The sequence below is a fragment of the Aquarana catesbeiana genome, unplaced genomic scaffold (assembly GCF_042186555.1).
Source record: "Aquarana catesbeiana isolate 2022-GZ unplaced genomic scaffold, ASM4218655v1 unanchor239, whole genome shotgun sequence".
NCBI lineage: Eukaryota > Metazoa > Chordata > Amphibia > Anura > Ranidae > Aquarana > Aquarana catesbeiana.
In genome coordinates this window covers 233,620-256,204 of record NW_027362667.1, presented here as the reverse complement: position 1 = coordinate 256,204, position 22,585 = coordinate 233,620, and the positions used below count along the sequence as shown (strand labels likewise).

At 45.7% G+C, this 22,585-nt stretch overlaps 2 protein-coding genes across 3 annotated transcripts in view; one reads left to right on the top strand and one right to left on the bottom strand.

Moving 5' to 3' along the window:
• Window positions 1-22,585, bottom strand: part of LOC141122083 (uncharacterized) — a 260,915-nt gene that overhangs the window by 9,237 nt on the left and 229,093 nt on the right. Inside the window, exons 19-25 of the mRNA XM_073611888.1 lie at window positions 8,281-8,358; window positions 6,412-6,540; window positions 5,931-6,065; window positions 5,721-5,844; window positions 5,507-5,604; window positions 4,885-5,091; window positions 4,623-4,764 (exon numbers count right to left, since the gene is read on the bottom strand). Of these exons, the coding sequence (XP_073467989.1) occupies window positions 4,623-4,764; window positions 4,885-5,091; window positions 5,507-5,604; window positions 5,721-5,844; window positions 5,931-6,065; window positions 6,412-6,540; window positions 8,281-8,358 (913 nt within the window). The remainder of the gene's footprint in view (window positions 1-4,622; window positions 4,765-4,884; window positions 5,092-5,506; window positions 5,605-5,720; window positions 5,845-5,930; window positions 6,066-6,411; window positions 6,541-8,280; window positions 8,359-22,585) is intronic.
• LOC141122085 (uncharacterized) lies at window positions 12,955-21,048 on the top strand. 2 transcript variants are annotated; one of them, XM_073611889.1, is made up of 9 exons: window positions 12,955-13,027; window positions 14,771-14,899; window positions 15,465-15,599; window positions 15,688-15,811; window positions 15,928-16,025; window positions 17,205-17,420; window positions 17,500-17,706; window positions 17,830-17,971; window positions 19,476-21,048. In XM_073611889.1, exons 2-9 carry the CDS (start codon window positions 14,804-14,806, stop codon window positions 20,822-20,824), a joined length of 2,367 nt encoding a protein of 788 aa, XP_073467990.1. In that variant the 5' UTR covers window positions 12,955-13,027; window positions 14,771-14,803; the 3' UTR covers window positions 20,825-21,048. The 2 variants fall into 2 exon arrangements, with proteins under 2 accessions (XP_073467990.1, XP_073467991.1); XM_073611890.1 differs by lacking the exon at window positions 17,205-17,420.

Below are 22,585 nucleotides of genomic sequence, written 5' to 3'. Positions count from 1 at the left end.
ATCCACGCACCCAAGTTCGGACAGGCTGGCCGTGGCGCCCCCCCCGATGGGATAGCGGCTCAGGAAACACCGGTGCTTCACAGGCCTCACTAGGCCGCGGCGGCCACAGACGTCCCCAGCAGCCAAACGGGCCTCCGGACCGCGCTAGGCAGGTGAATGGGCAGGCAGATGTGGACGGAGGACGGTCCCTTACCTCCAGTCTGGCCGGGATCAGATCTCCCCAGAGTTGCACAGGCCTGCAAGATGGCGGCAGCCGCAGGTGCCTGGAAGCTATGGTGTGTAGACGGCCCTGGGCAGAGAGTCTCTGCAATTTTGGCCCAGGACAAGGCAGGGGACACAGAGGAATGGGCTGGCAGGGTATCAGCCTGATTTAGCAAGGCAGATGCACGGATGGCAAAGGATTCAGATCAGGATACCCGGAGCTCCCCAGATACACGTCCGCCAGTGCTCACATCAGGACACGCCCCCCCCCCAACGTAAACAACTTTAATCTCAAATTTACCATCTCCTTTGATGCAAATACAATCACTTTTTTAGATGTTCGGGTTTCTTCCACCTCTGAGGGTAAACTTTGTAGTACTCTTTTCAGAAAGGAGACGGCAGGAAACACTGTGCTACATGCTGAAAGTTTCCACCTGATATTTCTTAAAAACTCTATACCCTACGGGCAATACTTACGCCTTTGTAGGAATTGCTCAAATGAGGGCCTCTATAGACTAAAAGCTGGCAAATTACAGGAGAGACTCCTTGGAAGGGGTTTTAGCCGGTCCTGTCTACGAAAGACCTTCAACAAAGTAGTCATTCAGTCTCGCCATGATCTTCTTTTTAGGAATCCAATAGAACGATCCTCTGCTACTAAGAATATCAGACTCATTATGCGTTTCTCCAAACAGCATAAAAAAATTAGAGAAATCATTCAATGGCACTGGCCAATTTTAACTGTCGATCCAAGAATCCAAAAATTTGTTTCAGAAGCTCCTTCAATCACTTTTAGAAGGGTGTTGTCCATTAATGTTTAGTGACAAGCGAGTTTAAGGGCGGAAAAAACAAAAAGCATTGTCCTGCAAGGGGTTCTTTTCATTGCGGTCACTGCTCTCAATGTCCTCTTAACAAAAAGGAGAGAACATTCCTTCTTTCTAACGGAAAAGAATTTGTACCTTCTCACTTTGCGAATTGTCGCACGCGTGGCCTAGTCTATGTCATGTTTTGCGAATGTCAAGCATTTAACATGGGGCAAGCCAGGCAGGAATTCAAGTGTCGCATTGCTTAACATATGTATAATATGCAAATTGGGAATTTACATCTACCTTTGGGCAGATATATGGTGTCAACACACAAGTACATCATGCCCAAAGTATCCTTCGCCGCCTCAAAAGTATCCTTCGCAGACTCACCCGGGACAGAGACTTTTGGATGGGACTAAATGTCAGCCTCTTGCCTACAGATTACGGGCCCTGACATTTGGGGTAACCTTGAGGTGTTGTTACTTTGGCTTCGGGTCCTTGTCCCCAGGACACACAGACTCTGGGGACCTTGTATTTGCCATATTAGCAATAGTGAGTCATACTATTGGGACTCATACTGTGAGGAGATGCTAATATCATCAACTCCACTCACCTGTATAATGTCTGCTATGTGTTTAATGTAGATGAGTCTAGTCTGGCTTACCACAGCTTCTAAAGTTATTCAACTCATTGTTGTTTGTTCTAATTAACCCTGTGTTGATGTTTATGGTAATGTGTACTGAATAGTCAATGAGCTAGGAGACGTAACGTCTTAAACCCAAAGGTCATGTCTCTGAGTCACCTAGTCTGGGTAATTGATTTAGTAAACTAGCTCATGTTAATTAGGTTACAGTTGTATCGTTAGAGTAATATGAGCATGAGGGGGGAACCCCCTCTAACGGTATATAAAGACTTGAAATTTTGGTTCTAATAAAAAACAGTCCATGTTAGCAGTGAAACAAGTCTTGTCTTGTTTTGTGCTTATGAGCGGTTGGAATATCTGATATCTATATCCAGACTGGGAGGAAGTGGTATACTGTTGGAAGCACTCAAGCAGAGTGAGGGACGTTCCGTGACACCGCCCTTTACCGAATTCACATTCTGGTGGGGGGGGGGTAGGGGAATGGAACAAGTCTCTGGTACAGAGAGAGCAACAATGGATTTTTAGGTTGCAGGCAAAAGTATACTCTGGCCTCGATGAATTTTCTTTATTAAGTTTTTTGGTTTTTTGAACATGGATCCAGTCTGATACTCATGTACTTTTTCACTGTCCAACATTTGTCTATTGTTGTGAAATCTATGTACAGGTGTATAATTTAATTTATTTTTATGCCCTTTATTTGTGCCCTCTAGAAATTTCCGGCCACCCTGTGAGGGTTTTTGACGTCCGCTTTCATCGGGGGCTGTTGCTCTCTTGGACCCTGGGTGACCTCTTGGCAGGCAGGGGGGAATGGCGGCACTGTGTTGTATCCCTTCTACATGCGGTTTCCAGTGTGGCCGTTTCTTTTATGGCCACTGGGGGCCGCCCAAGTCTGCCAGCGCTGTGATGTCTCCGGACGTCTAACGGCCCATCGCGCATGCGTGACTTCCCTCGGCGGCTTGCACGGAGCGCCGTGATGTCATGCGCGATTGCGGCAGAAATGATGGCAATTTCTGGGGGCCTCCTCCCCTTTTGGGACGCCGGGGAGGCTGCGCAGCAAGTGCCACTTGATGGCGTCTCTCCATGGGGAATCTTGGGGTCTCGGTGTGTGGGCATTGTCCTGGTGGGGTGGGGGATGGATGAGGAGGCGCCTGGATTATAAACCTATTAGGTTTTCTGACCCCCTATATAGTCAGGCAGCATGTATGGCAGTCTCATTTCAGACAACCTTCAGGTCAGGTTGTTTATCATTTTTCATCTATCCCAGTAAGTAGGAGCTGCATACTCACCCCTGCTTGCTGCACTGCCTTTGCCTTTCATACGGTGACACTTTATGTAATGCTTTAAAATATCTAATTTATAGGTGCATCCCATTTATTAATTCATATATTCCAAACCATGAGGTGTCTATAAGGGCTTGGCCCTCTCTTCTTGGCAGGTATACTTACTTTATGGATATTATGGTAAATATTAGATTCCGTATTCTATCTCACTAGTGTGTCACCTTCATCACTTTTTATGTGTTTTACTTCATTCACTCCCCCACCCATATAGGTCCCACTCTAGGGGTCTTTTATCAGCTTTCTCCTTTATCTCTTCATATTCGGTTCTTATATTTCGTTTTCCATTCAGACTGTTCATTTTACTCTCTTGTACACTCTGTGTGTCTATCACTCACTTATCTTTCCATGTTATTCCATGCTCATTTCACTTTTCACCTCACTTTAGTCAGGTCCCATCTGAGGGGCCCCTCATCAGCTTTCACTTTTTTTATTTTTTGTTTTTCTGTTTTTGTTTTTTCAGATTGTCCATTCCACTTTTTTCTTTCACTCATTCAGCCCTTCACCCATCCACGATGGGCTTCTCCTCTATATGCCCTTTTCCTTTTCTTGTCACTTTTTCACCTTTTTTCATATGTTTTCCGGCACTTTTGTCTTCTCTATCAATTCTCATTTTTTTCTTCTCTGTGTTGTCCAGCACTCATCACTCTTGTCTTCATTCACTGACTTATTTTCAGTCTCACACCATCACTGTTTTCCCTTCTTTGTTCTTCTTCATTCACTATCACCTAGTTTCACTTATTTAGGTATTTTTCTCCACTATTTTCATATTGCATACACCTTCCATCACCCATTCACTTGACCTGTTCATTCACCACACTTGTGTGTTTTGTTTTGTTTTTTGTTCATCTATTGGCACTGGTTTGATAGCATTAGCTTCTTAGTTGATTAGGTCTTTTCTCTATGCCAGATAGAATCATTAATACAATTCAATTTTTAATGTTTGACAGTGCTTTGGGATTGAATCTGGGTCCAGGGACCTGTTGGTGACGTCCAGTTGGTGCCCCTCCCCTGTCAAGCTTGCTCCCCCCCCTCTTCTCCTTCCCACCTGCCTCCTTAAACAAACGCAACCTCTTGTAGGTCTCCAGTATAGCCTGGAGGGTATCCGTTCTCCTTGCAGCGTGGTCCAGATCATTGGGCACCAATTGTGGGCATAATCTCTGAAAGCTATGCTGTACAGAAGTCAGTGGTAAATATAAAATTTCTAGACGTAACCTCCTTTTTGAACCAATATACTTTATTGGCTTGTCTTAATATACTCTTTTAAATATTACACATTTGTTTAGAAATCTGTATCTTTCCCCCATGAAGAAGATCTGTACTATATATGGTTGAAACGCGTTGGGGATCTTCTTACATGATGTTCTACAGATATTGTGCTATTTTTATAATGTTCATGGTATTGTTGTAACATTGCACAGATTCAACCCTGTACAAAATGTATACTATGTATGTCTTCCAGTTTTTGATTATGAAGCTCATGTCTTGACTGACATTTGTTATCTTGTACAATACTTTTTTGTAATAAACTATTTTTATAAAATATTTTGAATTATTTGCTGCAATAGAAAACCCCACGGGGAATTTCTCCATACTCTCTTCTGTGGTGGAGGAATGTATTTAGTATTAATGACCCACCTGTGCTGATCTCTGTAGGTGTGTCCTCCTCTATAAATGTCCCCGTTATTCCATCCTCCTCCATAGACTGCTGATCATCCCTCACATACCTCTCTTCTTCTTCTGCTTTAACCTCAAATTCTATATCGATTGGATCTCCACTCTAAATCAAGAAAATGAAAGTGAATATCATCTGTAAGATATAATATTTATTATTGTGACATCACACAAAAATCCACACATTGTCTCTATAAGTGTGTTTTATAAGCTACATCCCACCAACCTTGTAACAGTGAGGGATGCTGTGACCTTCCTGTGTGGTATCCCGGGAATACAGAGGACGGGGACATCTCTCTGGTGGGTTCCTGGTATTAGGTGGCTCCATCATATCTTTGTGTCCTTCTGAAAACTCCTCCATCTCTCCATACTCCTCATCCTCCTCTTTATACTCTTCTTTAACATCAATATTATCATCTCTGAGATTTCCACTCTGAATATATAATAAAACATTCATTGTAACAAACATTATGTGTATAAGTCCCCTTTCACACCGGGGCAGTTGTCAGGTGCTTTAGCGCTAGAAATAGCCTCTGCTAAGTGCCTGAAAACCGCCTCCCATTCACTGCAGTGAGACCTTTCAAAATCGGGCAGTGCGCTTGTGAGACGTTACCAAAAGTCCTGCAAGCAACATCTTTGGGGCGGGTTGGGAGCGCTGTATTTAGCACTCCCAAAAAGCCCTTCCCATTGCAATGAATGGGCAGTGCTTGCAAAGCGATTTTTAACCCTTTTTTGGGGGTTAAAAGTGCCCTGCTGGTGGCCAAAAACAGCGCTAAAGTGCCGCTAAAAGGAGTGACGCTTTGAGTGTGAGTCTTAATCAAAACTATAATTGATTTTTTCTCATCTACCTGATGATGGTGAGGGATGGTGTGATCTTCCTGTGTGGAATCCCGGGAATACAGAGGACGGGGACATCTCTCTGGTGGGTTCCCATTACTGGATCCATCTGTAGGAAACACACACACTGACTGAATACATTGTTTCTATGTGTTTATCAGATGATGGGGGATCTAGGTGGACCCTCCGTACTGCTCTCTCCTTTACAATAAAGTCTCCTCTTACCCGGTGATGTGAGGGGCGGCTGATTGTCCATCATGACGTCCTTGTAGAGATCCTTGTGTCCTTCTAAATACTCCCACTCCTCCATGGAGAAATAGACAGTGACATCCTGACACCTTATAGGAACCTGACACACACAATGATACAGTCACCATCCAGACACATCCCTTGTCTGTTACTGGATAATGTCCCAGAATTCCCAGCACCGCTCACCTCTCCTGTCAGCAGCTCCATCATCTTCTTGGTGACTTCTAGAATCTTCTCCATGTTGTGTCTCTCAGGTTTTAGGGAGTCACATGGAGGCACTGTGATGGTCATATGATCACCTGACTTCACAAGAGGAAATCTCTGTATTGAGGAACCAATAGGAATATCATGTTAGAATCCCAGAATCCTCCTCACCTCTCCGGTCAGGTCTGTGTTTTATTAATAGAGATAAGAGTGATGTCATGTGACCTCCCAGAATCCTCCTCACCTCTCCGGTCAGGTCTGTGTTTTATTAATAGAGATAAGAGTGATGTCATGTGACCTCCCAGAATCCTCCTCACCTCTCTGGTCAGGTCTGTGTTTTATTATTAGAGATAAGAGTGATGTCATGTGACCTCCCAGAATCCTCCTCACCTCTCCGGTCAGGTCTGTGTTTTATTAATAGAGATAAGAGTGATGTCATGTGACCTCCCAGAATCCTCCTCACCTCTCCGGTCAGCAGGTAGATGATCTCCAGGGTGAGGTTTAGTATCTTCTCTGTCATGTGACTCCGGTCCTCCTCCATCCTCATTGGTGCCGTCATTTGATCTATACAGGTCTCCTTGTAGACGGATAACTTTGGGAAATTAAAGTAAGAATTATTTGGATGGTGTTGGTCACACAATAATAGGATGTGGATGTGAGGGGGTAATAGGAGGGTTGCTGTACATTTAACAACTACTCCCCCCCATGGGAACAGATTTAGTTTAGACTGTTTGCTACATTTTTGAGGTGTGGGACCCTCTTGGCTTTTGGATCAGATATTCCCCTTTCTATGTTGGGTTTGTTTAGTTTCTGAACTGGATTTGATTAGTTTTAGATCTGCAGACAAGGAATGATAAATACGATCCTTCCTTTGACTTGTTTGCTCTGAGGCAGTGATGTGAGGACAATGTCGGGTCATCATGATGTCCAGGAAGGGGAACTTGCTGACTTTTGGTCGGAGTTGTCGGCTAATCAGGATAATTACCAGAACTCCGGCTGCAAGGCTCCAATCTCCGGCAGCCTGCTGACTGATCGGAGTGATGTCACTGTCACTCTCTGCAGTAAGAGAAGGGATCGGATTGGATAGCAGGGAGATCCTGCTGGTGGACTACAGAACTGTGGGGGAGGAGTCAGTTTTGTTCTCTCCAATAACAACCCATCTGCCATCTATGCTGATTATGAAGATTATAACATGTAAGTGTACTATTTGTTTTTATGGAATAAATGACTTCATCATTCTAATGAGGATCTCGCGCTGTCATTTCTTTGTTGTTTAATCTCCTTGGATCTTCCCGGATCTTTATCTGACAAGCTGCAGGACCCTTGTATGTTGGAATGAACATTTGTCCTCATCATGCTGTTACCATAGACTGCTGTCTGTTGGGCTGGACCTTGTAGTGCACATTACTGGTGTGTGATTTTTATTTCAGTGCTGGTAGGAGGACAGCAGGGGGGAGGGGTTTGTTCTCTTGGTATATTTTGTATCCTGTAACATATTTCTAGAACGGTGAAATGGTGAGGTGAAGGCTTCCTTCACTTGCTGGCAGAAGGTCTTTAAAAGAGAAGTATGATTTCTTTCTTTCGGATTCATACTTACCTAGGTGGATGCAGCATCGGTCCCCCGGCACCTCTTCACTGAGAACCGATCGATCTAACATCTGCGATGGCTCGGTTCTCACAGCTCTGCCCCCCGCACTCACTGGAGATGTGGAGGGGTGGGGAGCGCCCGTCTCAGTCTCTCAGTGGCTCGCTGAGAGGCTGAGATGGCCATCAGTCCAGACACCCGGAAGATCCAGACTTCATTGTGGTGATGATGCGGTGCCTGGACTGATTCCAGTGATGTCACCAGAGAGAGGACTTCATCCCGCTCTCTGCTGAAAACAGGTCACAAGAGTGCAAAACGAATTGTACTCCTGTAACCCATAGGAGAAGCCCAGCCAAGAGATCTCAAGCTGGACTTCTCCTTTAAGGAGGTGAGAAAAGTATGTGCAGGTGGGGTGAGAGGACCATCAGAGACCAACAGCCTGTGTAGTGTAATAATTGTCCTTTGTAGGCCATGTATGGTCAGGATGGTCATTGTCTTGTCTATTTATTGTCAGTGCTGTTTGTTTAGAGGAACATATTACTAGAATTTATCTCCAAAATGAAGAGAATGTTCCGGCCCCATAAGTGGGGAAATGTTCTGACCCTGAAGGGGTTAATCTAGGATTCCACACTATATATGTGTGTATCATCATCTGCTGGAGATAAAAGACATCACAGTGACTATGGAGGAAGAGGACGGACATGACGGGGGGTTACTGGGTGTAAATAGAAAATAAGATCTTATTACCTCGTCTGCTGCTTCTTCCACCAACTTCTCCTCGCTACTTCCCCCCGACTCACCTCTCACCCAGAACTTCCTGTCTGTAGCTGACATCACTTCCTGTCTGTATTCCATAGAGACTTCCTGTCTGGGTAGAAGTAAGATCACCATCTTGTGGAGTTCAGAGGAACTGCAGCCCCAAGAAATGTCTCATAATAACCATTCCTGTATAACAGGGCAAAGTTAAAAACATAACTCCCGAAAATGAACTTTTTCGTGAAGAAAATGCAAAATTATATATCAAAAAGCATAAAAATATATATATATATATATATAACAGTCCACTCATAATGGATATGTTAAACATAAATTGCAAGGATGTAATGTTTACATATGTAGCGCTGGTAGATTTATGATCTACCATCTGATAGGTAAATTTAGTGAATTGCTCATTAGAGGAAGTTAGATTTGCCTCTGTTCCAGCTTGGCTGACGTTGCGTGTGATTCCACACTGAGCCAGTGGGTGTCGTTGTTACCCTTAGCTGGTGTTGGAAAAGCAACGTGTCGAAGCGTATGGGTGCTCCTCTGTCCCGGAGACAACTTGGTGGAGGTGGTCCTCCGAGTTGCATTCTGGGAGAGGGTATTTATGGGACAGACGCCATGTTTAGGGGTCATTTTACAGCCACCTGCTGGCCCTCCTGGCCGACAGGTATGCGTTAGAGTACCACCTCGTGGTCCTCCATTCCAGAGGCCTGCATCGCTGCGGTGCGTGGGTGGGCCCAGAAGCCTGTCTGGGGCCTACCACAGCAGCCGAGGAATGGTCCTGAGCTGTCTATTCAGAGTGAAGAAGCTGGACAACTGAGGAGATCCCAGGGGAGGACCCGTCATGGAAGGATCATGCAGAGTGCTGGTCTGGAGAGGCGCCTGGTGACTTGGTTGGAGGACGTATCCTGAAGTAGTCTTATTACATAGTACTGCCGGGTTGGCTTAGAGGTCCAAGTACTGTGTCTGACATTCACCGCAAACCAATACATCCTGTGGCAGAGGATCGTACGGGTTTAATCCAAGCAAGTCGGTGGCAGAGACTTTTGTTCGTGCTACGTACTGGCTGCTAGGCAAGTGAGAGAGGCCTATCCAGGCGAGCAAAGATCGTGTCCCACAAGGGGATCGCATCCAATTACAGTATTCAACTTTAAAGGACGTTCTAAAGAATCCTAAAGGAATGTATTTGAGCTTCCCTGCAGCTTTCCTCCTGCCTCTTTCCTGCTACTTCCTTCGTTACTTGGTTCAATAAAGCATTGAAAACGTACTCAAGTGTTGGTGCTTGTATCGTCCAGAGGTAAACTCAACGGAACCCTAGACCCGGTGCCGGTGAAACAGAGGTATCAAGAGTGAAGGTAACAGCACGCTTAAACCAGCAGCTCCACCGAGAGTTAGTGCTACATGTGTGGGCTCATCCGGGATTTGTTGACCATCAATTCTCGCAACCCAGAGAGGTGTTTCACCGGGAGTTTATGATGAGAGCTGGACTTTGTCAATTTTTCAGGAAGAGAAGAGGTTAAAAGTTGCAGGACTTTATTTCTGAATGCGTAGGCGGCGGGCGCCAGTGATACTCCTTGTAGATTTTTGTAGAGGTGGATGACCAAAGCCAGTGAGGACATGGCTTGTTTAGTGGGGGGTGGATGTAGCACCCTCCTAGGTAGGTGCTAGAAGAGAGTATAGTTTTGGTTCTTTCTGCTTACCAGGAAGATTGTTAGGCAAACTTAGAGTGCTCTCTGCCTACCATGGAGCAGGATCTATTGGTAGGGTCTACTCATGGTGTCCAGGTGCAGCTCAGCTTGTCTGAATGTCCCACACTGGTCCAATAGGGAGGCATATTGGACATTGGGAGGGCACCTGACAAGTGAGGGCATAGGCATTGTTACAGCCCTGGCAATTGGCAGAGAAAATTGCCTCGTTGCATGCTGGGTAACTGTATAAAAATGCTAAGGGCACATGTGCTTGGGGTTTTTTAGCTGGAGAACTTAGGGCCTGCTCCAAATCAGCCTGTCCTCAGAGAACAGTCCTCACTCCGGGCCTCACGTGATGTTAGAGAGCGGAGGAAGTTGGAGCAATCCATGCTGCTCTGGAAACACGGGGTACGGTACACTGCACCTGCCCAGCTGCTTCTCACCTCTTCGGGAGGCGGGGTCTAGGAGGAAGATGTGGTGCCGGAGGAACTCTTCTTCCGAGTCCAGGGCTCTCTCAGGTCCACCCACCTATCTGCCCTCGGTTCGCTGATTACTGCTGTGTGTGGTGATGGATGCCCACTTGCACCCCAAGGTGCCACTAGTGTTGCGCTTATTTGCCCCCGCTCAATGACCATCACACCAGGGACAGTACAACAGCGCCCCTTTACATTCTGCACCCGGCCCCAGGGCAGTGCTCTGCCTGCCTCCCCCATCCTATGCCACTGGTCACATAGCCACCGGGTAGGGGAGGGGTAGAGGTTGAGGCACAGCCGCATAGGCACTCACAAGCATCAGGTGCCCTCTCTCCTCCCAATGGAGAGTAGGTAAGCCAGCAGTTGTGGCTGCGCCCTAGGCGACTGCCTAGTTTTGCCTAGTGGTAGCGTCAGCCCTGGGTGCACCCTGCGCACCCGCCCAGAATCAACCCTGCAGCCGGGATATTACGTGGCACTTGCGGGTGTCAGGGAGCCACAGCCGAAATGTGGGAGAGTTGGGATGTCTGTTGGATCCCACCAATCAGGAGCCTTTCCTGTCATCCCACATGCTCCCTTCTGAGGTTTGTTCTCTTCTTCCAAACAAATGTATGAAATCACCGATGCATAGCTCCCAACTGTTCCTGATTTCAAGGGACTGTCCCTGATTTGGAACAATGTCCCCTGTCCCTCTTTCCTCTTTATTTGTCCCTCATTTTGGTTTAATCTATATAGTTGTATATAAAATGCACTTTTTATCTTTCAAAAGTTGTTTCCCAGTGCTAAACCTTTCATCCAATTTCTAAATTGCTGCATTTGTAAATTTTAACAGCCAGTGTAAAGCAATAGAAGTGGTAAAAAAGCCCTTGTGGGTTTAACCAATCATTTTTTTTTGTATGATTCTCCTTTAAGGGGGCGTGTCAGGGGGTGTGACTGATGCCTACATACTTTTGCTAATAGGTGTCCCTCGTTCCCATCTCAAAAAGTTGGGACATATGTCGATGAGTCCTACTTCTATGTTATCTAGAAGATCTTGAATCACAATGCCTTTATGGCTGAAGTGGATGACACAGTCTATGTATTTTTTTATCGTTTTACAGCTTTTTTCACATTAATTATTTTATTTATATACAAGGAAATGTTCTTACTTTGAGAGATCTCCGCCACTATTCCTATGTAAACATTACATCCTTGCAATTTATGTTTAACATATTCATTATGAGTGATTTTTGATATATTTTTGCATTTTCTTCACCAAAAAGTTCAATTTCGGGAGTTATGTTTTTAACTTTGCCCTGTGTAGCACTAACTCACTGTGGAGCTGCTGGTTTAAGCGGGTCTGTTACCTTCACTCTGCTTCCCTCTGTTTCACCAGCACCGGGTCTAGGGGTTCCGTTGAGTTTACTTCTAGACGACACACGCACCAACACTGGAGTACGTTTTCAATGCTTTATTAAACAAACGACTTAAGAAGTAGCAGGAAAGAGGTAGAAAGGAAACTCGCAGAAGAAACTCAAATATTCTCTGGTAGGGTTCTCTTGGCAAAAGGTCTTGGTATAATTCAAATACTATATGATGTGCGCTCCCCTCGTGGGACACACTCCTTGCTCGTCTGGATAGGCCTCTCTCACCGGTCTAGCAGCCGGTACGCAGCACGAATCAAAGTCTCTGCCACAGACTTGTTTGGGAATAAAATCCGTACGATCCTCTGCCACAGGATATATAGATCTGTTGTAGTGAATGTCAGTCACATTCCTTGAACCTTTAAGCTGAGCCGGCAACACTATGCTGTATAGTTACTTTTGGATACGTCCTCCAACCGAGTCACCAGGCCGCTCTATAGACCAGCATGCGGCGTGATCTCTCCAAGATGGGTCCTCCCCTGGGATCTCCTCGGTTGTTCAGCTTCGTCACACAGCACCGACAGCTCAGGACCATTCCTCGGCCGCGGTGGCAGGCTCCAGACAAGCCTCTGGACCCACCCCTGTGCCGCTTTATCGTGGGCATCCCGGACGGAGGACCACGAGGTAGCTCCTTAACGCATACCTGTCGGCCAGGAGGGCCAGCAAGTGGCTGTAAAACGAACCCCAAAATATGGCGTCTGTCCCATAAATACCCTCGCCCAGAATGCAATTCGGAGGACCACCTCCACCGAGCGTGCCTCCGAGACAGAGGAGCATCTATTCGCTTCAACACGTTGCCTTTCCAACCCTGACCAGTGGTAACAGCGACACCCACCGGTCAGCACGGAAACACCCACAACGTCAGCCAAGCTTGAACAGAGGTGAACTTTTAACCTTCCTAACACACAATTTACTAAATTTACCTAACATGCGGTAGATTGCAAATCTACCAGCGCTACACCTGTTATACAGGAATGGTTATTATGAGACGTTTCTTGGGGCTGCAGTTCCTCTGAACTCCACAAGATGGTGATCTTACTTCTACCCAGACAGGAAGTTTCTATGGAATACAGACAGGAAGTGATGTCAGGTACAGATGGGAAGTTCCCGGGTGAGAGGTGAGTCGGAAGGAAGTAGAGAGGAGACGTTGCTGGAAGAGGCAGTAGAGGAGGTAAAAAGATCTTATTTTCTATTTACACCCAGTAACCCCCCGTCATGTCCGTCCTCTTCCTCCATAGTCACTGTGATGTCTTTTATCTCCAGCAGATGATGATACACACATATATAGTGTGGAAACCTAGATTAACCCCTTCAGGGGCAGAACATTTCCCCACTTATGGGGCCGGAACATTCTCTTCATTTTGGAGATAAATTCTAGTAATATGTTCCTCTAAACAAACAACACTGACAATAAATAGACAAGACAATGACCATCCTGACCATACATGGCCTACAAAGGACAATTATTACACTACACAGGCTGTTGGTCTCTGATGGTCCTCTCACCCCACCTGCACATACTTTTCTCACCTCCTTAAAGGAGAAGTCCAGCTTGAGATCTCTTGGCTGGGCTTCTCCTATGGGTTACAGGAGTACAATTCGTTTTGCACTCTTGTGACCTGTTTTCAGTAGAGAGCGGGATGAAGTCCTCTCTCTGGGGACATCACTGGAATCAGTCCAGGCACCGCATCATCACCACAATGAAGTCTGGATCTTCCAGGTCCCTGGACTGATGGCCATCTCAGCCTCTCAGCGAGCCACTGAGAGACTGAGACGGGCGCTCCCCTCCCCCCCACATCTCCAGTGAGTGCGGGGGGCAGAGCTGTGAGAACCGAGCCATCGCAGATGTTAGATCGATCGGTTCTCAGTGAAGAGGTGCCGGGGGACCGATGCTGCATCCACCTAGGTAAGTATGAATCTGAAAGAAAATAAAATCATACTTCTCTTTTAAAGACCTTCTGCCAGCAAGTGAAGGAAGCCTTCACCTCACCATTTCACCGTTCTAGAAATATGTTACAGGATACAAAATATACCAAGAGAACAAACCCCTCCCCCCTGCTGTCCTCCTACCAGCACTGAAATAAAAATCACACACCAGTAATGTGCACTACAAGGTCCAGCCCAACAGACAGCAGTCTATGGTAACAGCATGATGAGGACAAATGTTCATTCCAACATACAAGGGTCCTGCAGCTTGTCAGATAAAGATCCGGGAAGATCCAAGGAGATTAAACAACAAAGAAATGACAGCGCGAGATCCTCATTAGAATGATGAAGTCATTTATTCCATAAAAACAAATAGTACACTTACATGTTATAATCTTCATAATCAGCATAGATGGCAGATGGGTTGCTATTGGAGAGAACAAAACTGACTCCTCCCCCACAGTTCTGTACTCCACCAGCAGAATCCTCCTGCTATCCAATCCGATCCCTTCTCTTACTGCAGAGAGTGACAGTGACATCACTCCAATCAGTCAGCAGGCTGCCGGAGATTGGAGCCTTGCAGCCGGAGTTCTGCCAATTATCCTGATTAGCCGACAACTCCGACCAAAAGTCAGCAAGTTCCCCTTCCTGGACATCATGATGACCCGACATTGTCCTCACATCACTGCCTCAGAGCAAACAAGTCAAAGGAAGGATCGTATTTATCATTCCTTGTCTGCAGATCTAAAACTAATCAAATCCAGTTCAGGAACCAAACAAACCCAACATAGAAAGGGGAATATCTGATCCGGCAGGACAAGAGGGTCCCACACCTCAAAAATGGAGCAAACAGTCCAAACTAAATCTGTTCCCATGGGGGGGAGTAGTTGTTAAATGTACAGCAACCCTCCTATTACCCCCTCACATCCACATCCTATTATTGTGTGACCAACACCATCCAAATAATTCTTACTTTCATTTCCCAAAGTTATCCGTCTACAAGGAGACCTGTATAGATCAAATGACGGCACCAATGAGGATGGAGGAGGACCGGAGTCACATGACTGAGAAGATACTAAACCTCACCCTGGAGATCATCTACCTGCTGACCGGAGAGGTGAGGAGGATTCTGGGAGGTCACATGACATCACTCTTATCTCTATTAATAAAACACAGACCTGACCGGAGAGGTGAGGAGGATTCTGGGAGGTCACATGATATCACTCTTATCTCTATTAATAAAACACAGACCTGACCAGAGAGGTGAGGAGGATTCTGGGAGGTCACATGACATCACTCTTATCTCTATTAATAAAACACAGACCTGACCGGAGAGGTGAGGAGGATTCTGGGAGGTCACATGATATCACTCTTATCTCTATTAATAAAACACAGACCTGACCGGAGAGGTGAGGAGGATTCTGGGAGGTCACATGACATCACTCTTATCTCTATTAATAAAACACAGACCTGACCGGAGAGGTGAGGAGGATTCTGGGAGGTCACATGACATCACTCTTATCTCTATTAATAAAACACAGACCTGACCAGAGAGGTGAGGAGGATTCTGGGAGGTCACATGACATCACTCTTATCTCTATTAATAAAACACAGACCTGACCAGAGAGGTGAGGAGGATTCTGGGATTTTAACATGATATTCCTATTGGTTCCTCAATACAGAGATTTCCTCTTGTGAAGTCAGGTGATCATATGACCATCACAGTGCCTCCATGTGACTCCCTAAAACCTGAGAGACACAACATGGAGAAGATTCTAGAAGTCACCAAGAAGATGATGGAGCTGCTGACAGGAGAGGTGAGGAGGATTCTGGGAATTCTGGGACATTATCCAGTAACAGACAAGGGATGTGTCTGGATGGTGACTGTATCATTGTGTGTGTCAGGTTCCTATAAGGTGTCAGGATGTCACTGTCTATTTCTCCATGGAGGAGTGGGAGTATTTAGAAGGACACAAGGATCTCTACAAGGACGTCATGATGGACAATCAGCCGCCCCTCACATCACCGGGTAAGAGGAGACTTTATTGTAAAGGAGAGAGCAGTACGGAGGCTCCACCTAGATCCCCCATCATCTGATAAACACATAGAAACAATGTATTCAGTCAGTGTGTGTGTTTCCTACAGATGGATCCAGTAATGGGAACCCACCAGAGAGATGTCCCCGTCCTCTGTATTCCCGGGATTCCACACAGGAAGGTCACACCATCCCCCACCATCATCAGGTAGATGAGGAACAATCACTGATAGTATCATTAGGATCTGTACATTATCTGCATTGTTACAATTGATAAAATATAGTGCAGCGCAATCATATTAAACAGTCCATAAAATCATCTGCTTGATGAAATCCAGTCTTGTAAGTGAAAGAAGCCTCCTAAAGTGCAATCTTGGACACAAACAGTAAAGAGGTGATTTCAGCCCATCCACTACAGATAGTGCAGCCTCTCACCTCATAGACTCCACCTGTAAAGGTCACACAGCATTTGACCCACACCTGGGGTACCGATCGTAAGTGATCCAGCCGATGCTCACAGTGCACATATGGACAAGAAAAAATGGGACAATCTAGTGCTCTCTGTATAGATATTTATTTAAATAGTGGTAAAAAGAAGCAAAATTGCTCATAAACACAGCACTCCAGCCGAGTGCTAGCAAACAGGCATGTATATCATCTGGTTTCCAACCAGAAAGATGGCCGCGGGTGACACCAGACGTAGCTCTTCACCCCCATACGCATTACGTCCTATGGGCAGGACTTCTTCAGCGTGGGGTCCTTTCATGCTAGTATACTGGCGTGTTTTTACATTGCGGCTGCGTCGCTGTGTGTGTGAGTCTATTGGTTTGTTAGGTCTCCATGGCAATATGAATAGCAGCGGGCTGCCGACGTGTCTCCGACCCCACGCTGAAGAAGTTCCATCCATAGGACGTAACGCATGCAGGGGGAGGAGCTACATCTGGCGTCACCCGCACTAGATTGTCCCATTTTTTTCTTGTCCATATGTGCACTGTGGGCATCGGCTGGATCGCTTACGATCGTTACCCCAGGTGTGGATCAAATGCTGTGTGACCTTTACAGGTCGAGTCTATGAGATGAGAGGCTGCACTATCTGTAGTGGATGGGCTGAAATCACCTCTTTACTGTTTGTATCCAAGATTGCACTTTAGGAGGCTCCTTTCACTTACAAGACTGGATTTCATCAAGCAGATGATTTTATGGACTGTTTAATATGATTGCGCTGCACTATATTTTATTTACTGTTTGATTGAGGCGTTTTGAATTACCCTTGAGTATCAGCTAGCATTCCTTGATTGAATTTTATTTTGTTTCATTTAATTTTATCTGCACAGAATATTTGTTGTTTATATTGTTACAATTGATGTAATTTTTGTTATATATTCAGAGTGGAAGCCTGAGAGATTCTAAAATTGAAGTAAAAGAGGAGGATGATGAGGATGGGGTGATGGAGGAGTCAGAGTCTCTAAAAGAACACAAAGATCTGTACCAGGACACCATGGTGGAGTCATCCAGCTACAGAAACCCACCAGAGAGATGTCCCCGTCCTCTGTATTCCCGGGATTCCACACAGGAAGATCACACCATCCCTCACCATCATCAGGTAGATGATTGACAATTATTGGTAGTTCTGATTTATACACAGCATGTTTGTTACAATTAATGTTTTATTATATATTCAGAGTGGAAACCTCGGGGATGATAATATTGATGTTAAAGAAGAGTATAAAGAGGAGGATGAGGAGTATGGAGTGATGGAGGAGTTTTCAGAAGGACACAAGGATATGATGGAGCCACCAAATACCAGGAACCCACCAGAGAGATGTCCCCGTCCTCTGTATTCCCGGGATTCCACACAGGAAGATCACACCATCCCTCACTATTACAAGGTTGGTGGGATGGAGCATCTAGAACATGGACTCCTAGAGATGATGTGTGGATTTTATATGTGATGTCATAATAATAAATCCTATTGTTTACGGATGATATTCACTTTCATTTTCTTGATTTAGCGTGGAGATCCAATCGATATAGAATTTGAGGTTAAAGCAGAAGAAGAAGAGAGGTATGTGAGGGATGATCAGCAGTCTATGGAGGAGGATGGAATAACGGGGACATTTATAGAGGAGGACACTCCTACAGAGATCAGCACAGGTGGGTCATTAACACTAAATACATTCCTCCACCCATACTGCTCACTGATTGGTCCAGAGTAGGGCGGGGACTGGGTGATATCAGCCTGTAATCCCCTGGTCACTTTCCTGAGCTGTGTTCCCCGTCCTGTATTCCTGTATTTCTCTCGGATAATCTTCCTTCTCTGTGCTGCAGACACAATTTATGTATCTAGACTGGATTTATGGAGATTCTGGGGTTCAGCTGACAGCAAAAGGTTGATTTTCACCATAAATGTTGCTCTACCTAGGCACCTTGGACATGTGCTTTGGGTCTTCTGCCCCATGCCCGGGTCTAGTAAGATCTCTGACAGAACAATTCTCCCAGGATTACTTGTTCTGTTGTCTGCTGGCTGTGCCGGGTAGAGGGATATGTCTGTATAGTCTCAGACCCAAGTCACTGAGTGCAGTCTCAGGAGATGGGAGGCAGCGGTGTGGGACCTCTGCAACTTGTCTCATGTAAACATTTAATCTTCCACTGATTACTGAATACCAATATTATGAGTTCTGACCCTTACACTATATACTCTATATTGTACATTACATACTCCTGACCCCTGCACTATATACTCTGTCAGGGGTGCCCATGTGGCCCGACACGTCTTGCTCTGAGATGGTGGGTTGGCAAGCCCAGATCACAGGTTCCAGACCCGCCATCTCCGAGCATCAGGAGCATCGTAGCCACTGCTAGAGGAAGCAGAGCCGATCCTTCCTGTATAGTGCCGGCTCCTTCACAGGCGGAGTGATACCAAATGTTCTCCGCCTGTGACAGGAAGCATCGGCTCTGCTCTCTACTGCAGCCGCATGATTCTGTCACACTAATGCACGGGAACCCGCAATCTTGGACAGCAGCCAGCAGTGCACTACATATGAAGAGTGGACACAGACCTGCCATCCGCCCGCTACACTTATCGTGGCCCGCGACCTGTTACCAAGTCCCTAAAGTGGCCCTCGCTCCTCAAGAGGTTGAGCACCCCTGCTCTATGTGGTACATTACATACTCCTGACCCCTGCACTATATACTCTATATTGTAAATTACATACTCCTGACCCCTGCACTATATACTCTATATTGTACATTACATACTCCTGACCCCTGCACTATATACTCTATATTGTACATTACATACTCCTGACCCCTGCACTATATACTCTGTTGTACATTACATACTCCTGACCCCTGCACTATATACTCTATGTTGTACATTACATACTCCTGACTCCTGCACTATATACTCTATGTTGTACATTGCATCATTCTGATACTATATAGTCCTATCTGTTGTATCTTATACAATATGTTGTACATTACATAGTCCTGACTTCTGCTCTCTCCCCTCTACCCACTGCTATATACACATAATATGTATTCTCTTTTGTTACACCCATTTCTACCAGCTGGACATTTTATATCTGATGATTTGATTGGAGCACAGCAGGAACCAATCTGCTCATGTCTAGTAATAATCTTTTTATCTCTATTTTAGTAGATGGACGGGAGATGAGGAAAACCTCAGAGGATTGTCTCACTTTGTCTCCAGACTGTAAAGTAGAAGATGAGGACATCACACAGTATAGTCCAGGAGAAAACCCGACTACCTCAAATGTCCATCCGGCACCACACAGTGTAGATGGACCATCGTATTCCTCTTATCCTGAGGAACCTCAGACTGTGAGGGACGGTGCCGTCCTTCCAACAGAGAAGAGGGTTTCCTGTACTGAGTGCAGGAAGTGTTTTCGTTCTAAATACCATCTTATTGTGCATATAAGATCTCACACAGGGGAGAAGCCGTATTCCTGTCCTGAGTGCGGGAAATGTTTTTCAGTGAAGTCTCATCTATACAGACATCAGAGATCTCACACAGGAGAGAAGCCGCATTCCTGTCCTGAGTGCGGGAAATGTTTTTCAAAGAAGTCCCATCTTTACACACATCAGAGATCTCACACAGGGGAGAAGCCGTATTCCTGTCCTGAGTGCGGGAAATGTTTTTCAAAGAAGTCCAGTCTTGACACACATCAGAGATCTCACACGGGGGAAAAACCGCATTCCTGTCCTGAGTGCGGGAAATGTTTTTCAGTGAAGTCCAGTCGTCACATACATCAGAGATCTCACACGGGGGAGAAGCCATATTCCTGTCCTGAGTGCAGGAAATGTTTTTCAGTGAAGTCTCATCTATACAGACATCAGAGATCTCACACAGGAGAGAAGCCGCATTCCTGTTCTGAGTGCGGGAAATGTTTTTCAAAGAAGTCCCATCTTTACACACATCAGAGATCTCACACAGGGGAGAAGCTGTATTCCTGTCCTGAGTGCAGGAAATGTTTTTCAGATAAGTCCAGTCTTGACACACATCAAAGATCTCACAAGGGGCAGAAGCCGTGTTCCTGTCCTGAGTGCGGGAAATGTTTTTCACAGAAGTCCAGTCTTGACACACATCAGAGATCTCACACGGGGGAGAAACCGCATTCCTGTCCTGAGTGCGGGAAATGTTTTTCAGTGAAGTCCAGTCTTGACATACATCAGAGATCTCACACGGGGGAGAAGCCGTATTCCTGTCCTGAGTGCGGGAAATGTTTTGCAGACAACTCCAGTTTTAACAGACATCAGAGATCTCACACAGGGAAGAAGCCGTATTCCTGTCCTGAGTGTGGGAAATGTTTTTCACAGAAGACCAATCTTCATACACATCAGAGATCTCACACGGGGGAGAAGCCGTATTCCTGTCCTGAGTGCGGGAAATGTTTTTCAGATAAGTCCAATCTTTCCCAACATCAGAGATCTCACACGAGGAGAAGCCGTATTCCTGTCCTGAGTGAGGGAATTGTTCCTCACTGAAGTCCTGTCTTCCTGTACATCAGGGATCCCACACAACCCTTGAGGTGTATTAGTGCCTTGAGTGTGGGAAATGTCTTCTATATGAATGTTGCTGGACATCACAGCTCTCATGTGGGGAAGAAGCACACCCTGATATACACCTCAGATATACTCCATGGCTGATCTTCATCATGTAAGAAACAGTTCATAAGGAGATCAGAGATCACCAAAGACATGGATGAAGTGTTGTAAAAATACAATGGATGGGCGGCTCATACAGGTCTGGTAATGTACTTTTATGTCATGGCTTTCTTCCAGGTCCGCACCCATGCATGCGCACACCCAGAAACCTCCACTGTCATTGGCTGCAGGACAAGTTTGTCAGCAGGTCCCAGCCAGTGATTTTGCCCCGTACCCTGCTGATCACCTGCAGCCAATGACAAATCACTCCTGTGTTTTATTTTATAAACACGGGGAGCTATCTTGTGATTTCTTCTCTTCCCGAGTCCTTTTCGGTTCAGGAAGAGAAGAGAACACCACACTGTGAGTATAATCACCACACTTTACACCCACACACCTTAAATTGGAACATTTAACCCCATTGATTGCCCTCATTCACCCTTTGATCACCCCTGTCACCCAACCAGTGCCATTAGTATTTTTCACCTATCGCTGTATTAGCGTCACTTGTTATATCACATAGCGCAAGGGTCAGCTAGCATTAGATTGTCCACACACTATCACACTCACACTATAGGATCCTGATCACCACTATTACTAGTATAGTTTGTGTATGGCTCAATATCCTGATCATGAACAGAACTATATTAGTGTCCCCCTTAGTATAGTGTCTGTATGGATCAATATCCTGATCATGAAGAGAACTATATTAGTGTCCCCCCCTAGTATAGTGTATGTATAGATCAATATCCTGATCATGAAGAGAACTATATTAGTGTCCCCCTTAGTATAGTGTCTGTATGGATCAATATCCTGATCATGAACAGAACTATATTAGTGTCCCCCCTTAGTATAGTGTCTGTATGGATCAATATCCTGATCATGAACAGAACTATATTAGTGTCCCCCTTAGTATAGTGTCTGTATGGATCAATATCCTGATCATGAACAGAACTATATTAGTGTCCCCCTTAGTATAGTGTCCCTAATAACGCAGCGTTAGAAGGGTCAGCCCTTCTGCCCCCCAACATGTCAGTAGATCTCCGGCACCTCTGATACATTGCACACATAACCGCAGTGTTAGCAGAATCAGGCCTGATCTCCTCTAGCACTAGCAGGTAAGTTTTATTTGTGTAGCACTCTGGAGTTTAGGCAGGGAGATCCTCACAAATTTACTTGCCAGGAGTAGTTACTGGTTGATTGTTAGAGATCTATTGATTTCTCCCTAAGTTTGGCCTTGTTGCACTTTTCTACCACTAGGTGGCCGGGCACTTGGCAGTACTAGATATGAGAAGGACAACCCAAGGTCAGGTTATGGGTATATGGGGTATCTCAGCCAATGGGCAGGAGTTTTCTTGAATCTCTTGACCTGCTGGGAGAACCTATATATTGAGGTGGAGTCAGGTGATCGATGTTCGGTGCCACCTGGACGGCTGTCTAGGTGGATGTGTGTCGTATGCCCCCTGCTGCTAGACAGGAGATTGGGCCTATCCCGGGCACTTCTGGCTGCTAGGTTGTCTGTGGTCCTATCCAGAAGTAAGTGAGCAGCGCAGGGTTGGCACTGTGGCTTGCAGTCCAACCAAAAGTGACGGTTCTGCCAGC

Excerpts from the sequence above, each read along its gene's own strand:
- LOC141122085 (XM_073611889.1), top strand. The coding sequence starts at position 14,804 with ATGACGGCACCAATGAGGATGGAGGAGGACCGGAGTCACATGACTGAG. Across the intron at positions 14,900-15,464 it reads TCTACCTGCTGACCGGAGAG|AGATTTCCTCTTGTGAAGTC; the intron begins GTGAGGAGGATT and ends TCCTCAATACAG. Across the intron at positions 17,972-19,475 it reads TCCTACAGAGATCAGCACAG|TAGATGGACGGGAGATGAGG; the intron begins GTGGGTCATTAA and ends TCTCTATTTTAG.